At 43.0% G+C, this 20,423-nt stretch overlaps 1 protein-coding gene across 3 annotated transcripts in view; it reads right to left on the reverse strand.

Annotated features, from left to right (window-relative positions):
- Positions 1 to 1,761: 1,761 nt before the first annotated feature.
- HRH1 (histamine receptor H1) overlaps positions 1,762 to 20,423 on the reverse strand; it is an 81,379-nt gene continuing 62,717 nt past the window's right edge. For all 3 annotated transcript variants that reach the window (XM_040491956.1, XM_040491955.1, XM_040491957.1), the window contains one exon: positions 1,762 to 6,087. In XM_040491956.1, coding sequence (XP_040347890.1) covers positions 4,589 to 6,052 — 1,464 coding nt within the window. In that variant the 5' untranslated portion in view covers positions 6,053 to 6,087 and the 3' untranslated portion in view covers positions 1,762 to 4,588. The remainder of the gene's footprint in view (positions 6,088 to 20,423) is intronic.

The following is a 20,423-nucleotide window of genomic DNA, read 5'->3' on the forward strand; positions in this document are numbered from 1 at the left end:
TTGCACTACTAGGTATTTATCCAAAGGATGCAAAAATGCTGATTCAAAGGGACACATGCACCCCAATGTTTATAGCAGTGCTATCAACAATAGCCAAATTATGGAAAGAGCCCAAATGTCCATTAACTGATGAATGGATAAAGATACATATACATAGAGGAGCACCAGGGTGGCTCAGTTGGTTAAGCCTCTGGCTTTGGCTCAGGTCATGATCTCACGGTTTCTGAGTTCAAGCCCCATGTCGGGCTCTGTGCTGACAGCTCAGAGCCTGGAGCCTGTCTTGGATTCTGTGTCTCCCTCTCTCTCTGCCCCACCCCCGCTCACACTCAGTCTCTCTCTCTCTCTCTTTCTCTCTCTCTAATAAAAACATTTAAAAAAAAGAATGAAATCTTGCCATACAACAATGTGGTTGGAACTAAGGGATATTATGCTAAGCAAAATAAGGCAGAGAAAGACAAATATCATATGTTTTCGCTCATATGTGGAATTTAAGAAATATAGATGAACTTAGGGGAAGGGAAGGAAAAATAAAATAAGATAAAAAGAGAGAGGCAAACCATAAGAGACTCTTAAATACAGAGAACAAACTGAGGATTGCTGGAGGGGCGGTGGGGGGGGGGATGGGCTAAATGGGTGATGGGCATTAAGGAGGCACTTGTTGGGATGAGCACTGGGTGTCATATGTAAGTGATGAATCACTGGGTTCTACAGCCAAAACCAATACTACACTGTATGTTAACTAACTTGAATTTAAATAAATAAATTTAAAAAAAGAAACAGACTTATAAATACAGAGACAAACTGGTGGTTGCCAGAAGGGAGGGGGGTGGGGTGGTGGGCAAAACAGGTGAAAGGGATTAAGAGGTACAAAATTCCTGTTGTAAAATAAGTAAATCGTGGAGATGAAAAGTACAGCATAGAGAATACAGTCAGTAATATTATAATCACGTTGTATGGTGACTACACTTACTGTGGTGATCAGTGAGCGATGTATAAAACTGTCAAATCACTACAGGTACACTGCAAACTAATATAACACTGTCAACTATACTTTAATAACATTAATAATAATAATAAACCTGATTGAAAGGTGGGTGAATCTTAGACAAAATGGAAAAAAAGAATACATACCATACAATTCCATTTATGCAAAGTTACAGAATCAGCCAAACTAATCTATAGTGTTTAGAAGTCAGATCACTGGTTGCCTGGAGCATAGAGGGAGCATGAGGAACTTGCTGGGATGATGGAAATGTTCTATATCTTGACTGAAATGGGGATGACATGGGTGTGTACATCTGTCAAGATTCATTGACCTCTACATTATAAATGGGTAAATTTTACTGTATATTTTGAATGTAACAAACTTGATTAAAAAAAAAAAAACAGTAGGATGACACCCATCCACCTCTAGGCTTCACTCTGTATGAGCCTGGGCTGAGTTAGTTCTTTAAAAGCTTGTTTCCTCTACTAGACTTCAAGATTCTTATAGTTAACACCTTTTGGAGTTTCAACCCAGCTCACAATGATTCCACTTCTCTAGGAACTGTTGGTCCTTCAGCCATGTTTGTACCACATGTCCCACCTGACCCCCAATCCCCTTCAGAGTTGATTGCAGCAAAGGTAGACATAGGATGATTCTTTAAGCTTTGGACTTTGGAACTGATGTTCATGCCTTGGGGCACCAAGATGATGGAGCATCATGAAAGAGGCCAGACAAGGACACAGAAAAAGGCAGAGAATGTTCTTGGACACAGCAAAGCAATGAGGCCCATGACATTTATTCAAGACCACAGAGATTCAGGTCAATCCACCATCATCATTTGTCTTGCAGCTCAATGGGAACCATATGCTGCACAGCCTAGGCATTGAAAGCCCAAAACACTGTGGAATGACATATTGGCAAATTAGATCTTAAAAGCATTATTTATTTAAGGAACTTAGAATGCATCTCAGCCAGCAGCCTTTTCACCCTGTATTGACTTAAATCTCCTCTGGAAGGCCCATCTTAAAAAGAGAGACCAGCAATTTTCTGCAAGCCAAGTAGCCAAATGACCAAATCATCAAATGGCCAATCTGCAGACTAATGGCTTTTCTGAATGAACACTTTTATTAACATGACCAGCTTCTACGATTTATAGCAATTTCTATTAGGTGGCATAGTTTCACAAGCTTTTAAAGATTTATGTGATGCAGTAGTTGACCGGTTTTCACATGATCTTAAGAAAATCATTTGAAGGAATTTCTACTTATCAAAAGCTAAGGATGGTTTATTTTCCCTTTGAATATATTTAACTTATGAACACATTAATGAAGAATATGTTTTTGAATGTAGATTTTTCTTGAGTGCATGAATATTATGCCATTTGGTTTATGCTCTTTCTGTCTCCCACTTCCTACTTCTCCTTTTCTGTCTGCCCATTCCTCAGTTTCTTTCTGTGCCTCAGTTTGCCTAGTTGTAAAAATACAGAAGTCTCCCTCATGAGATCCGTGTAAAGGCTAAATTAGATAACAGTGGTAAAGCATGGGGCCTGGCATATGATATGCACAGTATGTTTTAAAACTACATATGAGTCCCCACCATGTACCAGATGCTCCGCATGCACCAAAAACACTGTATTCAATAATGCATGGGCCTGGCTTTTTGTGTTCTGACAATTTATATTGACCATTTCTTCTTATCAGACTCAGATGCAGGTCTCTTTGACCCAAAGTCAGAGCTTATAACCACTTCTCTTCACTAGTTGCCTCAACCATTCATCAACACGAATAATGGGCACTTAGCCATTTGTCTGTGGGAGGTGATCTTTTTAAAGCTCCTTCATTATGAGGGATCTTGGGGAGCAAGCTGAGGGATCTTGGGGAGCAAGTCTCTCACAGGTCTTCTGGGAAAGGCTTTTTGACCTAGAAACAGACCAGCTACAGCTTTCAAAACCAGGATAAAAGTCTCATTGGCTCCCCCAATTTTGACCAAGAAGAGCTTTGGGGGATGCCAAGCAGACAGTCAGGCTTGTTATAAAAAGTTCTTTCCTAAAGACACTTACACATGCCACCAGAAACCAAAGAGCAATCCTGTATCATATCTTATAATATTTGACAGCATGTTTCAATACATCTTCTCAGTCCAAGAAACTCAGAATGGGAGAATTAAATAAATCAAACTCATAACAAGGTAGTTTCAAATATCATATTTTAGGCAGGTAAAAATCTGTCATTTTTAACATCATGCGAACAGGAACACAGGACACAAAATAGCAGCTTGTACACGCACTCCATTTGGCTACATACATTACAGTTTAGCATTAAGTTTTAAAATATAAATCACAACCAGATTGCAATGTAAACACCAAAGAAAACTGTACGTTCCATGCCTTTGCTAGTTTTTACTAAAGAGGTGTGAGTATAAAAGAACATGATGACTTTTCTTCAACGAATACAGCAGAACTCACAAATAAAAATGCACACTGTCCCTTCAAAGTATCACCTTCTGCCACCTCAGGAATATTCTATGCCAGCTTTTCCTTCTCTCAGCATATCCTTTTGAGAATTGCCACCACTCTTAGGAATAGTTGTGCGTGTGTGTGTGTGTGTGTGCACATGCACATACTTAACAGGACAAATTTTTGCCTTTTGGAGAAAACGTGTTACAATGAGCCAGAACCCCACAGGGTTCTCATTCTAACTCTCTCACATTACTAGCTGTGTGATGTTGGGCACTTTATGTCATCTTGCTACATCACAATTTGCTCTTCTAGTAACACCATCCACCTGCTATGGAGTGTCATGGAGCTTAAGGGGGATGAGCCTGGCCCAGCACTCAAGAGATATAGTTTTCTTCTCCCCATTCCCCCTTTTTATGCTTTCATTGTGCAACCATTAAAAACACGCCTTTTCTTTTTCTTTTGAAGGCAGCTTTTATCATTATTCTGTTAATAGCCAAAAGGAATTTGGGGTTGCAAACAAGGAAATGTACAAGCTGAAAAATTTCCTATCAACTCTAAGATGTGCATGAGTGAGAAATAATAAAGCAGAATTTCCAAGGTGGTTCAGACACTGGTTCTGGAGAAAGCTGTAGGAGAGGCTCAGAGGAGAGGTGTTCTGAGAAGTGACAGTCACAATGGAATAGCTGTCATGCCTATCAAGGTGATCCCTGGAAGGGGACAGCATCTATCTGCATATGTGAGGTCTTTGCACAGTCATATAACTCCATTCCAGGAAGGCTTGAGAGTTCTAATTCTCCAGTAAAACTCTACCTACGTGTCCCTTCAGTTTCCAATTAATTCAAGTCTGAAAGCTTGAATGACAGTGAGAGTCTGAGGCTCCCACATTTCCTGAGGAGCAGGAGAACTCATCCAGGTCTGATTCTCTTGGAAATATCCTGCTTTCTAATCAGAGTACAATCTCTCTGCTGACCACCAACATGTGCTATTCTGCCAATGGGTCTAAGAACCTTCCAAGCTACCTAGTCCTTAAGACTATTCTTTTGACTCTGGAAAGCCCAGGTGCCTGGCAACTCACAGGCCTCATCCTCCATTTTCTTCAGGGACAGCCTAAGTGTCACTTTGGTTGCATCCCCTTGTAGCCTCCCTTAAGAGCGAATGTGGAGAATTTTCTTGAATGTCTTCTTGAAGTTTTCATTGCACAAGGGGTAAATGAGGGGGTTCAGTGTGGAGTTGATATAGCCAAGCCAGATGGTGAACATATGCACATGCTCATTGCAACAGCTTTTGCAGAAGGCAATGACCATGAAGAAGATAAAGTAAGGAATCCAGCAAAGGATGAAGGCCACCATAATAAAACCCAATTGTTTGGCAGCCTTCCGTTCTCGGTTCATGTGCAACCCAGACACGTACTGTCTGGAATGTGAGCGGAGCCTCTTCCAAGTGTACTTGATGTAATCCAGTCCTGTGCTAGACCCACTTCTAGGTTTGCTTTTCCCTGATGCTGACTCTGGGGGCGTGTCTGAGTCTGTCCGGGAAAAGGATTGGCTATCACCTAGGATTTGATCCTCTGATATCTCATTGGCCACACGCATTCTCAGGCTCTGTTCATCTATCTCCAGCTGGCCCTGGCTCTGGTTGATAGCTACATAACTCCTGCCACTCCCCTCTGCCTCAGTCTGCATCTGCACAATGTTAAGTGGAAAGCAGTGGAGTTTGTCCATTTCTCTGTCCTCTTCTTGGCTGAAGACACCTGGGCATTTCATCTCCTCTGAGTCTTGGGATGGTGGTTTCATGACAGGCTCACCACTGGCATCTTTTGATTTCCTTTTCAGAACCTCCCAGGGAGACTCCTTCCCTGGTTTCTTGGCCCCCACCTTGGGGTTCTCTGGCTTCAGCTTAATTTCAGAGAAGGAAGGGAGAGATCCATTGATGAGCTCTCGGTGCTGACAGTGCTGCCGTACAGCCTTGTAGATCTTGGCATAGAACCAGAGCATGAGCAAGGTGGGCAGGTAGAAGTTGATGATGGCGGTCATGATCTTGAACCAGGTGACATCATAGAAGTCTGTTTCGCACTTGTCTTCCCGGTGTCCCGAGGCCGGTGACATAAAGTGATGCCATCCCAGAATTGGAATAACCCACAGGAAGGAGAGAAACCAGGCCCCCAAGATGGTGGCTGATGCTCGGGTCTTGGTACGATACTTAAGATATCGGAGGGGCTGCTGGACAGAGCGATAGCGATCGATGCACAAGATGAAGACACTGAAAATTGATGCGGTGCTGGCCACATAGTCCATGGAAAGCCAAAAGAGGCAGAGAGGGTGGCCCAGGGACCACCTGGACATGAGGAGGTAGAGGATGTTCATGGGCATGACGACAGCTCCCACGATCAGGTCTGCCACAGAGAGGCTGACAATGTACAGGTTCCCCACAGTGTGTAGCTTCCGCTCACTCCGTACAGCGTAGAGGACCAACAGGTTGAGTCCCACGGTGACCAAGGAGATGGCACTCAGGAACACCACCAGGGGCATCAGTTGGGGGTTGGCTATGGTGGTCTTATTCCCCTCGCACATCTTGTCTTCTATGACACAGGAAGAATTGGGAAGGGTCATTGGCACAAGAGCAGCCTCCAGCTGGGGCTCCCTCCCTAGGAAGAAAGACACAAGGATTAAGGCCAGAGCCTTGGAGATCGGTAGAGTCACTTGGCACCATCAAGTTGATCTAAATGGGGTTGTATGCTGTTGGGAGCAGTAGATACAGCCTATGGTCCAAATCCCCTTCCTTCCTTAGTCATTCATTTCTTCACTCATTCAATGACTATTTAGTGAATTCCTGGCATTGTTCTGGGTGTTGGGAATATAGCAGTGAACAAAACAAAAATCTCTGCCCCCATGGAGTTTACATTCTAGCGAGGGAGTTGGGCAAAAGCAATGCAAAGTTTGTGTAGGTCCCATGTGGCATGTGTTCTGGGAAGGTGGGCTGCATTATGACTGGTCTGAGCTGGATACGGCACTCTAGTTCCTCTTTGCCAGTGGCTGGTCTAGGATTGGGCACAAGACACAACTGTGGCCAAGAAAGTAGATGGGGAAGTCTCATGGCAAAGCCAGGGTTCTAGAAATTTCTTTCTGACAAATGATCAAAACAAAGAAAAGTTTTGCTTCTTGCCCCCTTCTCCCTATAGGAGGTGATGCTTGGGGCTTATGGCAGTCATCTTGGGGCTATCAGGGAAATACCAAGAAAACCACTGTGATGCCAACCCAGAGTCCTATTATTCACTGAGCTGCTGAACTAACCCTGGAATCTTCTTCCTTCATACTGGTTATTAATGGGAAATAATGAAATGTCTTCTTTGCCTAAGTCACTGTTGTGGGAGTTTTTACTTGCAGCCAAAAGCATCTCTAACTGATATGGGGGAGGTTACAAGGGTACCCAAAGCATGGAATAAATCTACACATCCCTTTAGACTAATGGTTCTCAAAAGGGAAGCGAGTTATGTTGTTTGAGAAAGCATATTTTATCTTTTTTAACTTATTTTGTTTTTATATTTGAAAAAAATTTCATTGTATAAACTGTGCAAAGTAATATGTAAAACACTTTCTTTGCTAGTAAGGCTACACTGAAAACACATTGTATACTGTTATTGATGATCCTTAATTGGGGTGGGAGGTGGAAGCAGGGAATTAAAACTTCTGGAAGAGGTTGTGAGATTTTGACATTCATCAAAAAGTAGTATGATTCTGAAGAAAATTTAGAAACCCTAACAGAGTGTAAATATCTCTCAGTAACTTAGCAAAAACAGACTACTGTAACATTAAGACAAAGCCAGACAAATTCTTGAGAAGAAAGCTAAATTTGTGTGATATTTTTAAAAATAAAAAGCAAGACCTTAAGGCATTTGATCCTTGTGGAAGGAACCCTTGAGTTACTTTGTTGGAAAAGCACCATCTGGGTAGCACCAATTTTGCCCCAGCTCTGCCACTAATACTCAGAGTGGTCTCTCAGCCTGCAATTTCTCACGGGTCAAATGTGAAAGATGGCACAGGTGATCGCTACAGGCTTTTTCCAAGTACCCTGTTTAGAGGCTTGCTTTGGGTACTTTTCTATATTCTCCTCCAGCTCTGAACTGCCCGCCAGAGCAACCCTCCACCTTCTCTGAATGTGCCTCTTCTGAACAGCATCATCTTCTATAGTGCCCCAGTCCTGCTCTCTGCTCCTGTCACTCTCCGCTGTCAGCCTGAGAGCCTTCCCCACTCAACCCCGTCCACCCCAGCCATCAGCTCTGTGAGGGTAATAACCCCCAAATCCACCGCATCAGCCTGTACCTTTCTCCACTTCTACATCCCAGACCCAGGACCTTGCAGTTTCACCTTCAGTTCTGCCCAAGTTCACACCCCCTGGAATAGTCCGCAGCCACCTCAAGGAGGAAAGAGGCTAAGGAAGTTCATCTCAGATTTTCAATTTTGATTGGGAGGAAGCAGGAAGCTGTTCCCTAAAACATTCCCACAGCTTGGTATTCTCAAGGTAGCTCCAACCACCCTCTGTTGCAGAGATGTTTCTCTTTTCTCCTTGTTACCTTGAGGAAAGTTCTCTCTTATTTCTCTCTCTGCCTCATTGCACACAGAGGGAAACCAAGAATTTCTTTTCACTATGTGTACACTATTTGTCATTCAATAATTGTATTTGACAGAAAATGATTTGTTTTTATATAAAAATCATTACTTTTTACCTTTTGACTAAAAAAGGAAAAAAAATTTTTGAGAGAGAGAGAGAGAGAGAGAGAGAGAGAGAGAGAGAAAGAGAGAGAGCAGGGAAGGAACAGAGGAAGAGGGAGAGAGAATCCCAAGAAGGCTCCATGTTCAGCGTGGACTCTAACGTGGGGCTTGATCCCACAACCCTGGGACCGTGACCTAAGCCAAAATCAAAAGTCCACCACTTAACTGATGGAGGCACCCAGGCACCCCGAAAAGAAATTAGTGTTGCATATTAAGTGTTTAGGGGTGAAATCTACTGAGGTCTGCAGCTTACTTTGAAATGAATCAAAAAAACAAGTTGGATGGATAGCTGGTTAGAAGAACGGATAAATGAACAGACATACAATCAAGCAAAAAGAGCAAAATGTTAATTTGTAACCTAGGTGGTAGATATATAGGTGTTCACTGTACATTGCTTCCAATTTTTCTATCAATATTTTGAGTGAGAAAATGTTGGGGAAAATTAATATCACATATGTATTTATATAAATAATATATGTAAATATATAAATTTATATATGTATATATAAATTTACACACATAAATTAATATCACATATATATTTATATAAATAATATATAAATATATATACATTTATATATATATATTTATCTTCCTATCTCTGTAAGCACAGTTCTTTATCACATATATATATCACAGTTCTATATCACACACATATATCACAGTTCTATATCACATATATAAAAATATATATAAATTTATATATATATATAAATTTACACACATATAAATTAATATCACATAAATATATTTATATAAATTTAAACACATATAAATTAATATCACATATATATTTATATAAATAATATATATAAATATATATAAATTTATATATATTTATCTTCCTATCTCTGTAAGCACAGTTCTTTATCACATGTTCTCCTTTGTAGCTTGGACATGTTATTTTGCTTAGACATAAAAGCCAAAGATAAATGCATATTTGGTAAAGGGATGAGTCAGTGAGTGAGGGGCAGGGTGCTACGAATCATTCAACAGATATCTACTGGTGAAAAGTTCCTTTTGGCTCAGTGATCTGCTTCAGAAGTAAGAAAATCCAGTTTGTTCTCTGAAACCATGGAATTGAGCAGGATTCCTGGAAAGGCAAATGGAGCACCCACCTGCTGAATACAGACCTATTTTGGCACCTGCCTCCCCTGAAGAATGCGGGGTGGGGGTGAGAGTGTCAGGGAAAGAGGAGGAAGCCTGAGGAAACCCTAAAAAGTGGGTCCCACAGGGTGGGCACCCAGAGGGTAGAAGGAGCAGCCACATCAACATTGACCTCCTGTCTCACTCAGGGCTGGCTATGTCATTTTCAGGGCCCAGGGCAAAATTAAAACTTAAAAAATTATTAAGAACTTCAAGACGGCAACAGCAGAACATGAAACCGAGATGGGGCCCTCCTGAGCACAGGGCCTGTGTGGCTGCCTGGGTCACAGGCTCGTATGCCATTCCTGGTCTCCATTCCTCTTACCCAATCCCTGAACATGCCCTACTCGGTGAGATAACTAATGTAAGGTGCTTTCCCTTCCCTCGGACATCTGCATCTTGAAAAACTGATGGTTGAATGGTTTCCTCTCTATAAATGCCAAAGGGACATCAGGCTGAGAGCGGGAAGTATCCGGGGATGCGGATCCTCATTGCACCTAAGGCTACACAGGAGGCCATCCATGCTCCCTTCAGGCCGCCCAGACCCCATCGGGTTCTGAGATGCCCCTCTCTGGGATCAAGGCCAAGCCTACAGAGATGGTGCAGGCTAGAGGGTGTGCTCTGGGGGACAGGGAATAGAGGCTGGAGGAGGCACTGTGGACAGGGCAATTGGGGGAGAAAGGTGGGCACCTGTAGCTTCCTTATAGCGCTATGTCCCTAAAGAAGTGGGTGATGGAAGGAGAAAGTTCTCACCCGGGCTCTGCCACTTGATGGGCTGTGCAGAGCTTGGGTCAACAGCCACATCTCCAATTACCTTCCCTGTAAAGTAGGGAAAGCATCATTACCTCCCTGGGCTGTTGGGAGGGTCATTGAGACAGTGGGGTGGGAAAGCTCTGACAATTCCCAGGTGACGAGGACTGGGGGATCAGCAGAAACGAATCCCTTCTCTCTAAGAGGCTTGTGTGCACGAGCAAGCCATTAATTTTGAATTAAGGGAATGGCTCCTTTCCAAAACCATTAGCTGCAGTGGGACTTTTTCCAGAAAGATTACAAACAGTGTAATCTAATCAGGCCCATGTGCCAGCAAATAAACAAAGGTAGTCAACGTTCCTTCCACATCCTGGGAATGTTGACGAGAGCAGCTACGATGGTAAGGAGCCAAGCTCTGGGCTTTTCAGATATCAGTTATTAAATGCCTGCCACAAGCACATAGGGAGGGCATGTGATGATCACCAAGGTAGACACGAGGAAACAGCTCAGGCTCAGAGAGGCAAGGCAACCTACTCAGGGTCACACAGCTAGGAAGAGACTGGCGATGTCAAGATTCAAACCTTAGTCATTTCTCGACCTTTGTCCTGTTGACATTTTGAGCTGGATAATTCTTTGCTGTGAAGGACTGTCCTGTGCTTTGTTGGATGTTTAGCAGCATCCCAGGCCTCTACTCACTAGATGCCAGTAGCACCCTCTCATCCATTCCCAGTCATGACAGACCAAAATATCTCTAGACATTGCCAGATATCCATTGGGAGGCAAAATGGTCCTTAGTTGAGAACTAACTGAAGAATAAGCACCTCGAACTGCCAAAGAATACAGCTCTCCGCTGAAAGCAATGCAATGAATTGCCTTGATATAGTAAGCCCCCCATCATGGGAGGTATGCAAGAAGAGGTGTCCTGGACCTCACTCCAAATTAGAAATACTCCTTTCTCAGTGGCAACTATTTACCTAAGTAGAACTTGCAGATATTGGTTTTAGATAAAAAGAGACCAATAGGTAGGGATCTCTGCTAATAGGAAGGGAAGGCAAGAGGAATTGGTGGGTTTGGAGAGATGCTAGACATTAAAGGAGGCTCCCAGTGGCCTCACCTTCCCACTTTTCTAGCCATTTCAGCAATGATGATTCACAGAAGGCATGGAGCTCACTTGGATGGAAGAATTGGCCAGTGGTTAAGAACCTAAACTTTAGGGGCGCCTGGGTGGCGCAGTCGGTTAAGCGTCCGACTTCAGCCAGGTCACGATCTTGCGGTCCGTGAGTTTGAGCCCCGCGTCGGGCTCTGGGCTGATGGCTCAGAGCCTGGAGCCTGTTTCCGATTCTGTGTCTCCCTCTCTGTCTGCCCCTCCCCCGTTCATGCTCTGTCTCTCTCTGTCCCAAAAATAAATAAACGTTGAAAAAAAAAAAAAAAAGAACCTAAACTTTGTAAACCAGCTAATCTCTGCTCTAATCTTGTTTCTGCTCTAATTAGCTGGGCCAGATATCTCACTGCACCAAGTCTCCATTTTCCTCATCTCTAAGATAGGGTGGAAGCACCTAGTACAGTGCCTGACATATAGGACATACTCAACTAATAGTAGCTGTTGTGTTTCCTTCCATTTCTGGGTAACACAATGATCCCAGAGCTGGCCCAGTCTGACTCAGAGGAATCATCTTTGACCTTGTTTTTCACTGTGGCAAAACCTGCCAATGGTCTTCCATAATTATTTCTCCTCTATTTAGTAACAGACTTCTATTTTTTAGCTGAATACACAGCTGCCTGGAGTACAGACTACATTTTCCAGACTCCTTTGTATCTAGGTATGGTCATGTGACTAAGTTCCGATGAAATGGAAACAGAAGTGTAGTTTGCAACTTACAAAAAGCAGCCCTAAAGGGAGGATGTATTCTTTTCTTTGGCCCTTCATTCTTCCAGCTGGCCAGAATGTTGATAGGATGAACAGGGCTTAAGCAGCCTTGTTGGGACCATGAGGAAGAGTCAAAAAACGAGAACATTGAAGCAGCAATTTGGATGGAGCTGAGGTCTCTGATGACTATAAGAGCTGCCAAATAAGTCAGGGCTCTCCACTTCTGGGTAGCATAGGTTTTCTATCACACACAGCCAAACTGAATCTTAACTGATACACTACCCCTGACTTCAAGGAGTTCGTCAATTAACGTGAGAATAAAGACAAAAGATAAATGAACAGTATCAAAAACTTAAAAAAAAAATTTGTGAAACATTAAAAATTCTAGAATGTAACTGGGACAAAAATGATGACTGAGGTAAGATCAAAGCAGCTGACAGGACAGAGGAAGGAGAAACAGCCACTCTCAAGGTGGAGTATGGATGCCAAGAAGAACACTGGAGAAGGAGTGTTCTGTGAGCTGGGCTTTGAAGGATGAGTAGAAGTTCTCCAGGAGGAAGGCAGAAGAATTTAAGGATGAAGAGAAGAAAGAATGAAAGTACAGAGCTGAGTTCGAGGAATTGGGAGGGAATTGCTGGAATGGCAAGTCTTTACATCTCTATGCCTTTGCTTGTGCTGTTTCCCCCCTCTGGGGCACCATTTGCCTTAAAGCACCCCCTTTGGTGTCCCCACATCGCTTCTAACACTTCCCTTTACATCACCTAGCTTACTATTCTTTCTTTAGCTGATTCTCCCTAACTAAACAGGGAGCACGTCTAGAACATGGAAAGCGTCCACTATTTCTGTTTCTAAAGTGAGACACCGGTCCCATCAAGGGTACGCCTCATCCTTCATGGCGGGGGCAACACCTTCTCACTCACTGCCATTCTCCCATGCTGGCACCAGGCCGGCACATAACAGATCTCAAAAGAAGTTTGTTGGATGGACTCTGGAAAACCACATGGATGAGAGCCAGCAAGAGACACAGGAAGGAGGATCTAACTACAGAAGACATGGGCATATTTTTCATGAGGATATCTAGACCAACACAAATTTGAGGTAAGATTTATGCTAATTGATGAATATTGATACCTTTCATGTAACTTTTCTACTTTTTGCTGGAAACTTTTTTTTTTAATGTTTTTATTTATTTTTGAAGGAGAGAGAGAGAGAGAAAGAGACAGAGCATGAACTGGGGAGGAGGAGAGACAGAGGGAGACACAGATTCCAAAGCAGGCTCCAGGCTCTGAGCTGCCAGTACAGAGCCTGATGCGGGCTCAAACTCATGAACTGTGAGATCACGACCTGAGCCGAAGCTGGACGCTCAACCGGCTGAGCCACCCAGGCGCCCCTGGAAACTTTATCATTAGAAATTTCTCTCATGCTAATCCAAAAGATGAGTACAGATTCACACACAAGGATGCTTACTGCAACATCATTTATGATAGCCAGTATGAGGAAATAAATCTAACATTTGGAAATGAAATACATTATGGGATAGCTACAGAATAGAATATCATGCGGTCATTGATAATCACATTTATGGAGCACCATTAGTTATACGGAAAAATGCTTATAATGAAATTAAATTTATAACAGATGTTGTTTGTGCAGGATGATTCTATTATCAGGTTTAGAATGAGGGTGAGTCTCTATTACGTTATGTTAACAATGGTTTCCTCTGGGTGGGAGGTGATGTTGATTATTCCTGGCATTTGCCCAGATATCAACAATGAGAGCATCTTAGTTTTGTAACAGGGAAAAAAAGCAGGACCGAACTGTATTCATTTTTCAAAACAAAATAAAATAGAGGTATTCCACTGGAAAAAAATGTTTTCGAAGGAAACTCTTCCACATTCTTAACACAGCTTTTATTTTCTTTAGTGAAAAGTGAGAGTTTGGGATTCCTTTCTTGATGGATTCTAAAGTGCCTCACCCACCACTCCCCATTCCCAACTGTTCTACTCGCTGGGAACCCTTGGCGCTGGATGCTTATTTTAGTCAAGTAAGTCTGAATATTAATTTATTTGCTCTAATTACACAAGAGAGGTGCCATGCATGAAGTACCCCAAGTGCAGCAGATTCTCATCGAATCTGGCCAAGGCATAATTTCCATAAAACACCCAGACTTGGGTGTCAATGCTACTGACACATGGTGCAGAAAGCAGACTGCAAATAGCAAAATCCTGTTATGAACTCAGTGCTGCAGGAACATGTCTGACTTCGAATCGAGGGCAGTGCTGGGTTAAGAGTTAGTCTCTGGGTAAGATGCAAGAGGCAGATGAGAGCACCCCTGAAGAGTTTTCTGGGGGTGCAGGCACATATTCAAATGTCTCACAGAGTCAGGGAGGGAAAGTTAATAAGAATGGGGGACTAGGGGCACCTGGGTGGCTCAGTCGGTTAAGCGTCTGACTTCAGCTCAGGTCATGATCTCACGGTCTGTGAGTTCAAGCCCCACGTCGGGCTCTGTCCTGAGAGCTCAGAGCCTGGAGCCTACTTCTGATTGTGTCTCCCTCTCTCTCTGCCCCTTCCCTGTTTGTGCTCGCTCTCTCTCTCTCTCTCTCTCTCTCTCTCTCTCTCAAAAATAATAAACAATAAAAAATAAAATAAAAAAAAAGAACAGGGGACTGTGTGTGGAGCAAGAGGGAGTGGCGGGGACTGGGGCACCCTGGAGGGTATATTCTTTGCTCAGATGCCACCAACTGCTGTAGACCCAGATCTGCCTATTTTTAAAATGAAGCATAAAAGCTGGATTTGTACACGAAATCTTTTAGTTTTAAAATGCCAACTATTCAATTGTTTTATTTGTTTTCTTGAGCACTTGAATGCAGGTCAAGCAAAAACAAATTCTGAGGGCATGACCTGTGTGAGCCCCAAGCTGGAAATGTCAAGCTAGTTCATAGGGAATCCGGAATGCCAAATATAAGATAATGACCCTAGAAATGACCCTGGAATAGACTCCTTGTGGGGGTATTTGCCCAGCTCACCAGCTTCCTTCTCTGAGGACCATCATCCACCTAGGGGTGGGCCCCTGGCAGGGTAAATCTGATCCTTAGACATGTGTTTGGACTAGGGGATGTCCTCTGACCCGGAAGGGCCAAGTCCCATTCTCTCTTCCGGAAAACTGGGACTGGGGTTGTACAGCCAAGAGAGTCTGTTGGTCTCATGAACTGAAGTGACAAGAAAGTGGGGGCCACGGCTGCCACTGAGGAGCGGTGTTGCTCATCTGCAGGCATGCTGAAGTAGAGGAAGGGAGAGAAGAAGGCAGGGGACAAATGAAATGGCTTCAGTGCTGCAATAACTGACCTCTCCATGCACAATAATGAACCTAGACCTTTCCCTCACACCACACACAAAAACTAACTCACACTGACATTAGTCCTAAATGTAACAGCTAAACCTCTTAAAACTATCAGAAGAAATCATAAGAGAAAAGCTTCGAGACCTAGAGTTAGCCGAAGATTTCTTAGATACAACAACAGAGGTACAACCCATACAGAGAAAAATTGCTAAGTTAGACTTCGTCAAAATTTAAAACTCTTATGTTTCAGGGGCGCCTGGGTGGCGCAGTCAGTTAAGCGTCCGACTTCAGCCAGGTCACGATCTCGCGGTCCGTGAGTTCGAGCCCCGCGTCAGGCTCTGGGCTGATGGCTCAGAGCCTGGAGCCTGTTTCCGATTCTGTGTCTCCCTCTCTCTCTGCCCCTCCCCCGTTCATGCTCTGTCTCTCTCTGTTCCAAAAATAAATAAACGTTGAAAAAAAATTAAAAAAAAAAATAAAACTCTTATGTTTCAAAAGGCACCACTAAGAAAGGAAAAAGCTACAGAATGGGAGAAAATATTTGTACATCATATATCTGATAGATTGTATGTCTGATGTATCCAGAATATTTGGAGAATTCTTCCAACTCAATAAGACAAATAACCCAATCTAAAAATGGGCAAAGGATCTGAATAGACAGTTCACCGAAGAAGGTACAGGAGTGGTTCAGAAGCTTGTGGAAAGATGCTCCACACCACTGGTCATCAGGGAAATGCAAATCAAAATCACAATGAGACACCACTTCACGTCTACTGGATGACTATACTTTTAAAAGACAGATAATAATGATAAGACTGTGGAGAAATTAGGATCCTCATATACTGCTGGTGGGAATGTAAAATGGTGCATCCACTGTGGAAAAGTCTGGTAGTTTCTCAAACAGTTAAACATAGTTATCATAATAACCAGTGGTTCCACACCAAGATATCTACTCAAGAGATCCACACACAGATTTGCATGTGACTATTTCTAGCATTATTAATAATAGCCGAAAAGTAGAAACAACCCAGATTTTCATCAACTGGTGAATGGATAATCAAAAGACGGTATAGCCATGCAATGGAATGTTAGTTGTCAATTAAAAAAAAAAAAAAACCCAAGTACAGATGCATGCTATAGCAAGGATAAATTGCAAAACCAAAATGCTAACTCCTAAAGAAGGTAGACACAAAAGGCAACACACTGTATGATTCCACTCACGTAAAAAGTCCACAATAGGATATCCATAGAGACAGAAAGTAGATTAGTGGTTGCCTGAAACTAGAGGTGGAAACAGGAAGGAATCTTTGAGAGTCATGGCAATGCCCTAAAATTGAATTCTGATGATGATTGTATAACTCTGGAAATTTACTAACAATAATTGAATTGTATGATTTACTTAGAATGGGTGAATTTCATAGTATGTAAATTATATCTCAAAAAAGTTGATTAAAAAAAATTCAGTAGTTCAAGCAAGGGGCTGTCTAGGTTTCCATATCTCTGTCTGTTTTAAAAACCTATCTTCATACACTAGTATTGCTCCCTAAAAATACCTACCAGGCACTAGGATTTTTTTTAAAGGGGAGTAAAGAATGTTAGGCAAATAAGGATGAAACTAAGGTGGATCCTAAGAGACCACTAGAGTTGGGCCACGGTTTTGACTCTGAGCTTCCCAGGAGCCAGAAAAAAGAAGAAAACAGGATCAATTACAAGATTCTAGTGTCGTTTGCACGAAAGCAAAATAGTTGCTTAACAGAAAGACAGCTTTAGCTGGAACTGAGTTTTAGACAAAATAAATCTCGTGGTTTCTTGTGGAAGGGGCACAATGTTACACATAACTTCTTTTTTTTTTTTTTTCCCCAACGTTTATTTATTTTGGGGACAGAGAGAGACAGAGCATGAACGGGGGAGGGGCAGAGAGAGAGGGAGACACAGAATCGGAAACAGGCTCCAGGCTCTGAGCCATCAGCCCAGAGCCCGACGCGGGGCTCGAACTCACGGACTGCGAGATCGTGACCTGGCTGAAGTCGGACACTTAACCGACTGCGCCACCCAGGCGCCCCGTACACATAACTTCTTAATCCTTAGAAGTGGAATGGACGTGACTGAGCGACATCACCCGTCTCCTCCTGTGCCTCTGTGATCTTCTCTCATCGATAACTTGGCTTAAGACTTTGGGAGGTTGGACTTGTTTGTCTCTGCTTCCCATGCCCTACCCCTGGTGGGACAGGCTGGGATACTGAAACGAGGCCAGGGATGGGACAATGAAGGATGATTACCACTAAATGGTAAACAGAAGGAGTATAAAAATCTCAGCTCCATTCTCTCTTACTCTCTGGCCTTGAAAAGCAATGACCAAAAAGAAAAGTAAGATTTCAAAGGCTTCCTACATACCAGCATTGGGCTAGGAGGGTTTCCGTGTTGCTTCACTGAATCCTCACACTGACTTTATGATAAAGGGATCATTTTTTTTTCTTCCATTTTAATGGTGTGGAAACAGAGATTTCTGGAGTTTATGGGGCTTGGTGTCCTGCACTAAGGTCCAAAAATGACTGAAGACCAAGTTCGCTAAAGGCCCAAGTGATACCCACCTTCTAGGATATTTGAGTGGGCTTCAGACCTCCTGCTCTAGCTCACTCACCTTTTCACTCTAGTAAGAAAGAGAGAAGTGAATAGACACTTTAAATAAAGATTTCGTGGAATTGGAACTATGAACATCTGTGCTAACATTAGACAAAGACACTGCACACACCACCGGGCCCAGCATACACACACGTATCATTTCAGGACATGATGAATAATGTTTTATTTTTGTTCCAAATCCCTGGAGATTAAGCCTTGAGAAAGGCACTTTCGATGATCAAAGTTATCCAGTCTGTTCTCTTCTTGAGAGAGAGAAAAAAAGAAGTATTTATGATATTGAGGTAAATAAAAGAGCTGGCAGAAGAGAAAGGAGAAGTAGATGAGATGTTTATAAGAGAGTGCTCCTAGGTAATTGGGAGTTTCTTTAATGTCTGTCTCCTTCAGTCAAGTGACCTCACTGCAGCAGTCATCCCAGGACCACACCTGGGGCTCCTCAGCGCCACCTGCTGGCCAAGCCCCCTACTGGTGCTGGGGCCAGGCTTGTGTCTAGCTAGACTGAGGTATGTGTGTATGGGGGCATTGGTGAGAGTGAACCATTCTGGCTGCTCGTTCCATTCTCATATGCATTCATTTATTCATCCATCCACCCACCCATCCACCTACCCACCCATCCATCCTCCCTTCCTTCCACCGATCCATCCATCCAAAAAATCCTTATTGAGGCATCAGGTACAGAAGTTACTACAGGTAAAGAATAGACACAACCCCAGCCCTCATGAAGCTTATGGCCTATATCAGTGGTTCTCAACCCTGGGTACCTGGAGACCTCCTAAAACATACTGACACATCTGGTTCAGGGGGGATTGAGTACCGGTACTTTTCCCTATTTTTCTGCCAAATACAATGAAAAACCCTGAACATTATACTTAAAACAAACATAAGACAAGTCTAAAAGGTGGAGAGGCAAAGGCAGACCAGTTAGGAATCCCAGGACCCACAGAATGACACAGTGATGAGTTCCCTGGGCTCTTGTTTGGCCCTATATATCTGAGACTTCGAGCTAAAAAGACAGGAAAGGGGCAGCCTAGCAAAATAGAAAACTTCTAGATGAAAACTGCTCTATTTGCAGCCAAACACCACAGAAAACACCAGAGCCGCGTTCCCATCCTGGCTAGCAGAGGCTGGGTGGAGCCAAGATGTCCCCCCTTGCCAGGCTACAAAGTAACCTGACCTTCCTGCTGGAGTGGTGGTCCTACAGTCCCTCGGAGGGACTTTCATCCTCCTCAGGCGGAGACAGGCCCTGTACCCCATCCCTCCAGAGTCAGTGGAGGCCACGTGCAGAACAGTAAGGAGGCACCTCTACCCCTCCCAGCCAGGGAGTTATTCCTGGAGGCCTGGTAGGGAGCCAGAACTTCCCCTGCCTCAAAAGTAATGAAGAACCCTCCCTCTTCAGATGTCACAGAAGCTGAGCAGGGAACCTGGACTTCTACCCCCACCTGGAAGTAATGAGGCAGTACACCCTCCTCCCACTGCCCCCTGCTTCCCCTGCCAAAGAGGTGTCTCATAAAACAGAAAACTTAATATGATCCAGGGTCTCAAATGCACCCCTAAAATGCATGCATTTTAGTTGAAAATCATTTCTCATATGGAAGACTGGGAAGAGTTCGTATCGAATTTTTTTTTAAAGCAATCATGATACCACTGCCAAGATGACAGGGATACTAGGATGAGCCAACAAACATTTTAAAGTAACCATCATAAAAATGCTTCAATGTGCAAATGGGACCATGCTTGCAACACATGAAAAAATAGAAAATCTGGGCAAAGAAACAGAAGAAGAAGGAAAAAAAAGAACCAAATGGAAATTTTAGAACTGAAAAATCTGGTAACTGAAATAAAAACTCAATGGTTGGGCTCAACATCAGGATGGAGGGAACAGAGGAAAGAATCAGTAATTGGAAGACATAGAAACGACCCAATCTGAACATCAGAAGGAAAACAGTCTAGAAAAAAAAAAAAGAACAGAGCCCGAGGGATCTGTGGGACTGTATAACAAAAGACCTAACATTCATGTAGTCATAGTCCTGGAAGTTGACAAGAAAAAGAGTGGGGATGAAAAGGTACCTGAAGAAATAGTGGCTGAAAACTCCCTACATTTGGTAAGAGACATAAACCTACAGAATCAAGAAGCTGGGTGAACCTCAAATAGGATAACCCTCTCTCAAAACCCACACCAGGACACATAGTTATTAAACTTTGGAAAACTAAAGGAAAAAGTCTTAAAAGCAGCCAGAGAAAAACACCTTACCATGAGAAAGACAGTAGATTTCTCACCAGAAAATATGGAGATGCAAAGGAAGTGATACAATATTTTCAGATGCCAAAGGAAAAGAAATGTCAACTCAGAATCTCACGCTCGGCGACAATACCCTTACGGAATGACAGGAAATCAATACATTTCCAAAAGAAGAACTTGTATAAGTTCTTCCAAAAGAAGAACTTGTATGCTAAAAACTACAGAATGCTGA

This window comes from Herpailurus yagouaroundi, unplaced genomic scaffold (genome assembly GCF_014898765.1).
Source record: "Herpailurus yagouaroundi ecotype Mexico unplaced genomic scaffold, PumYag 183, whole genome shotgun sequence".
In the NCBI taxonomy this organism is placed as follows: domain Eukaryota; kingdom Metazoa; phylum Chordata; class Mammalia; order Carnivora; family Felidae; genus Herpailurus; species Herpailurus yagouaroundi.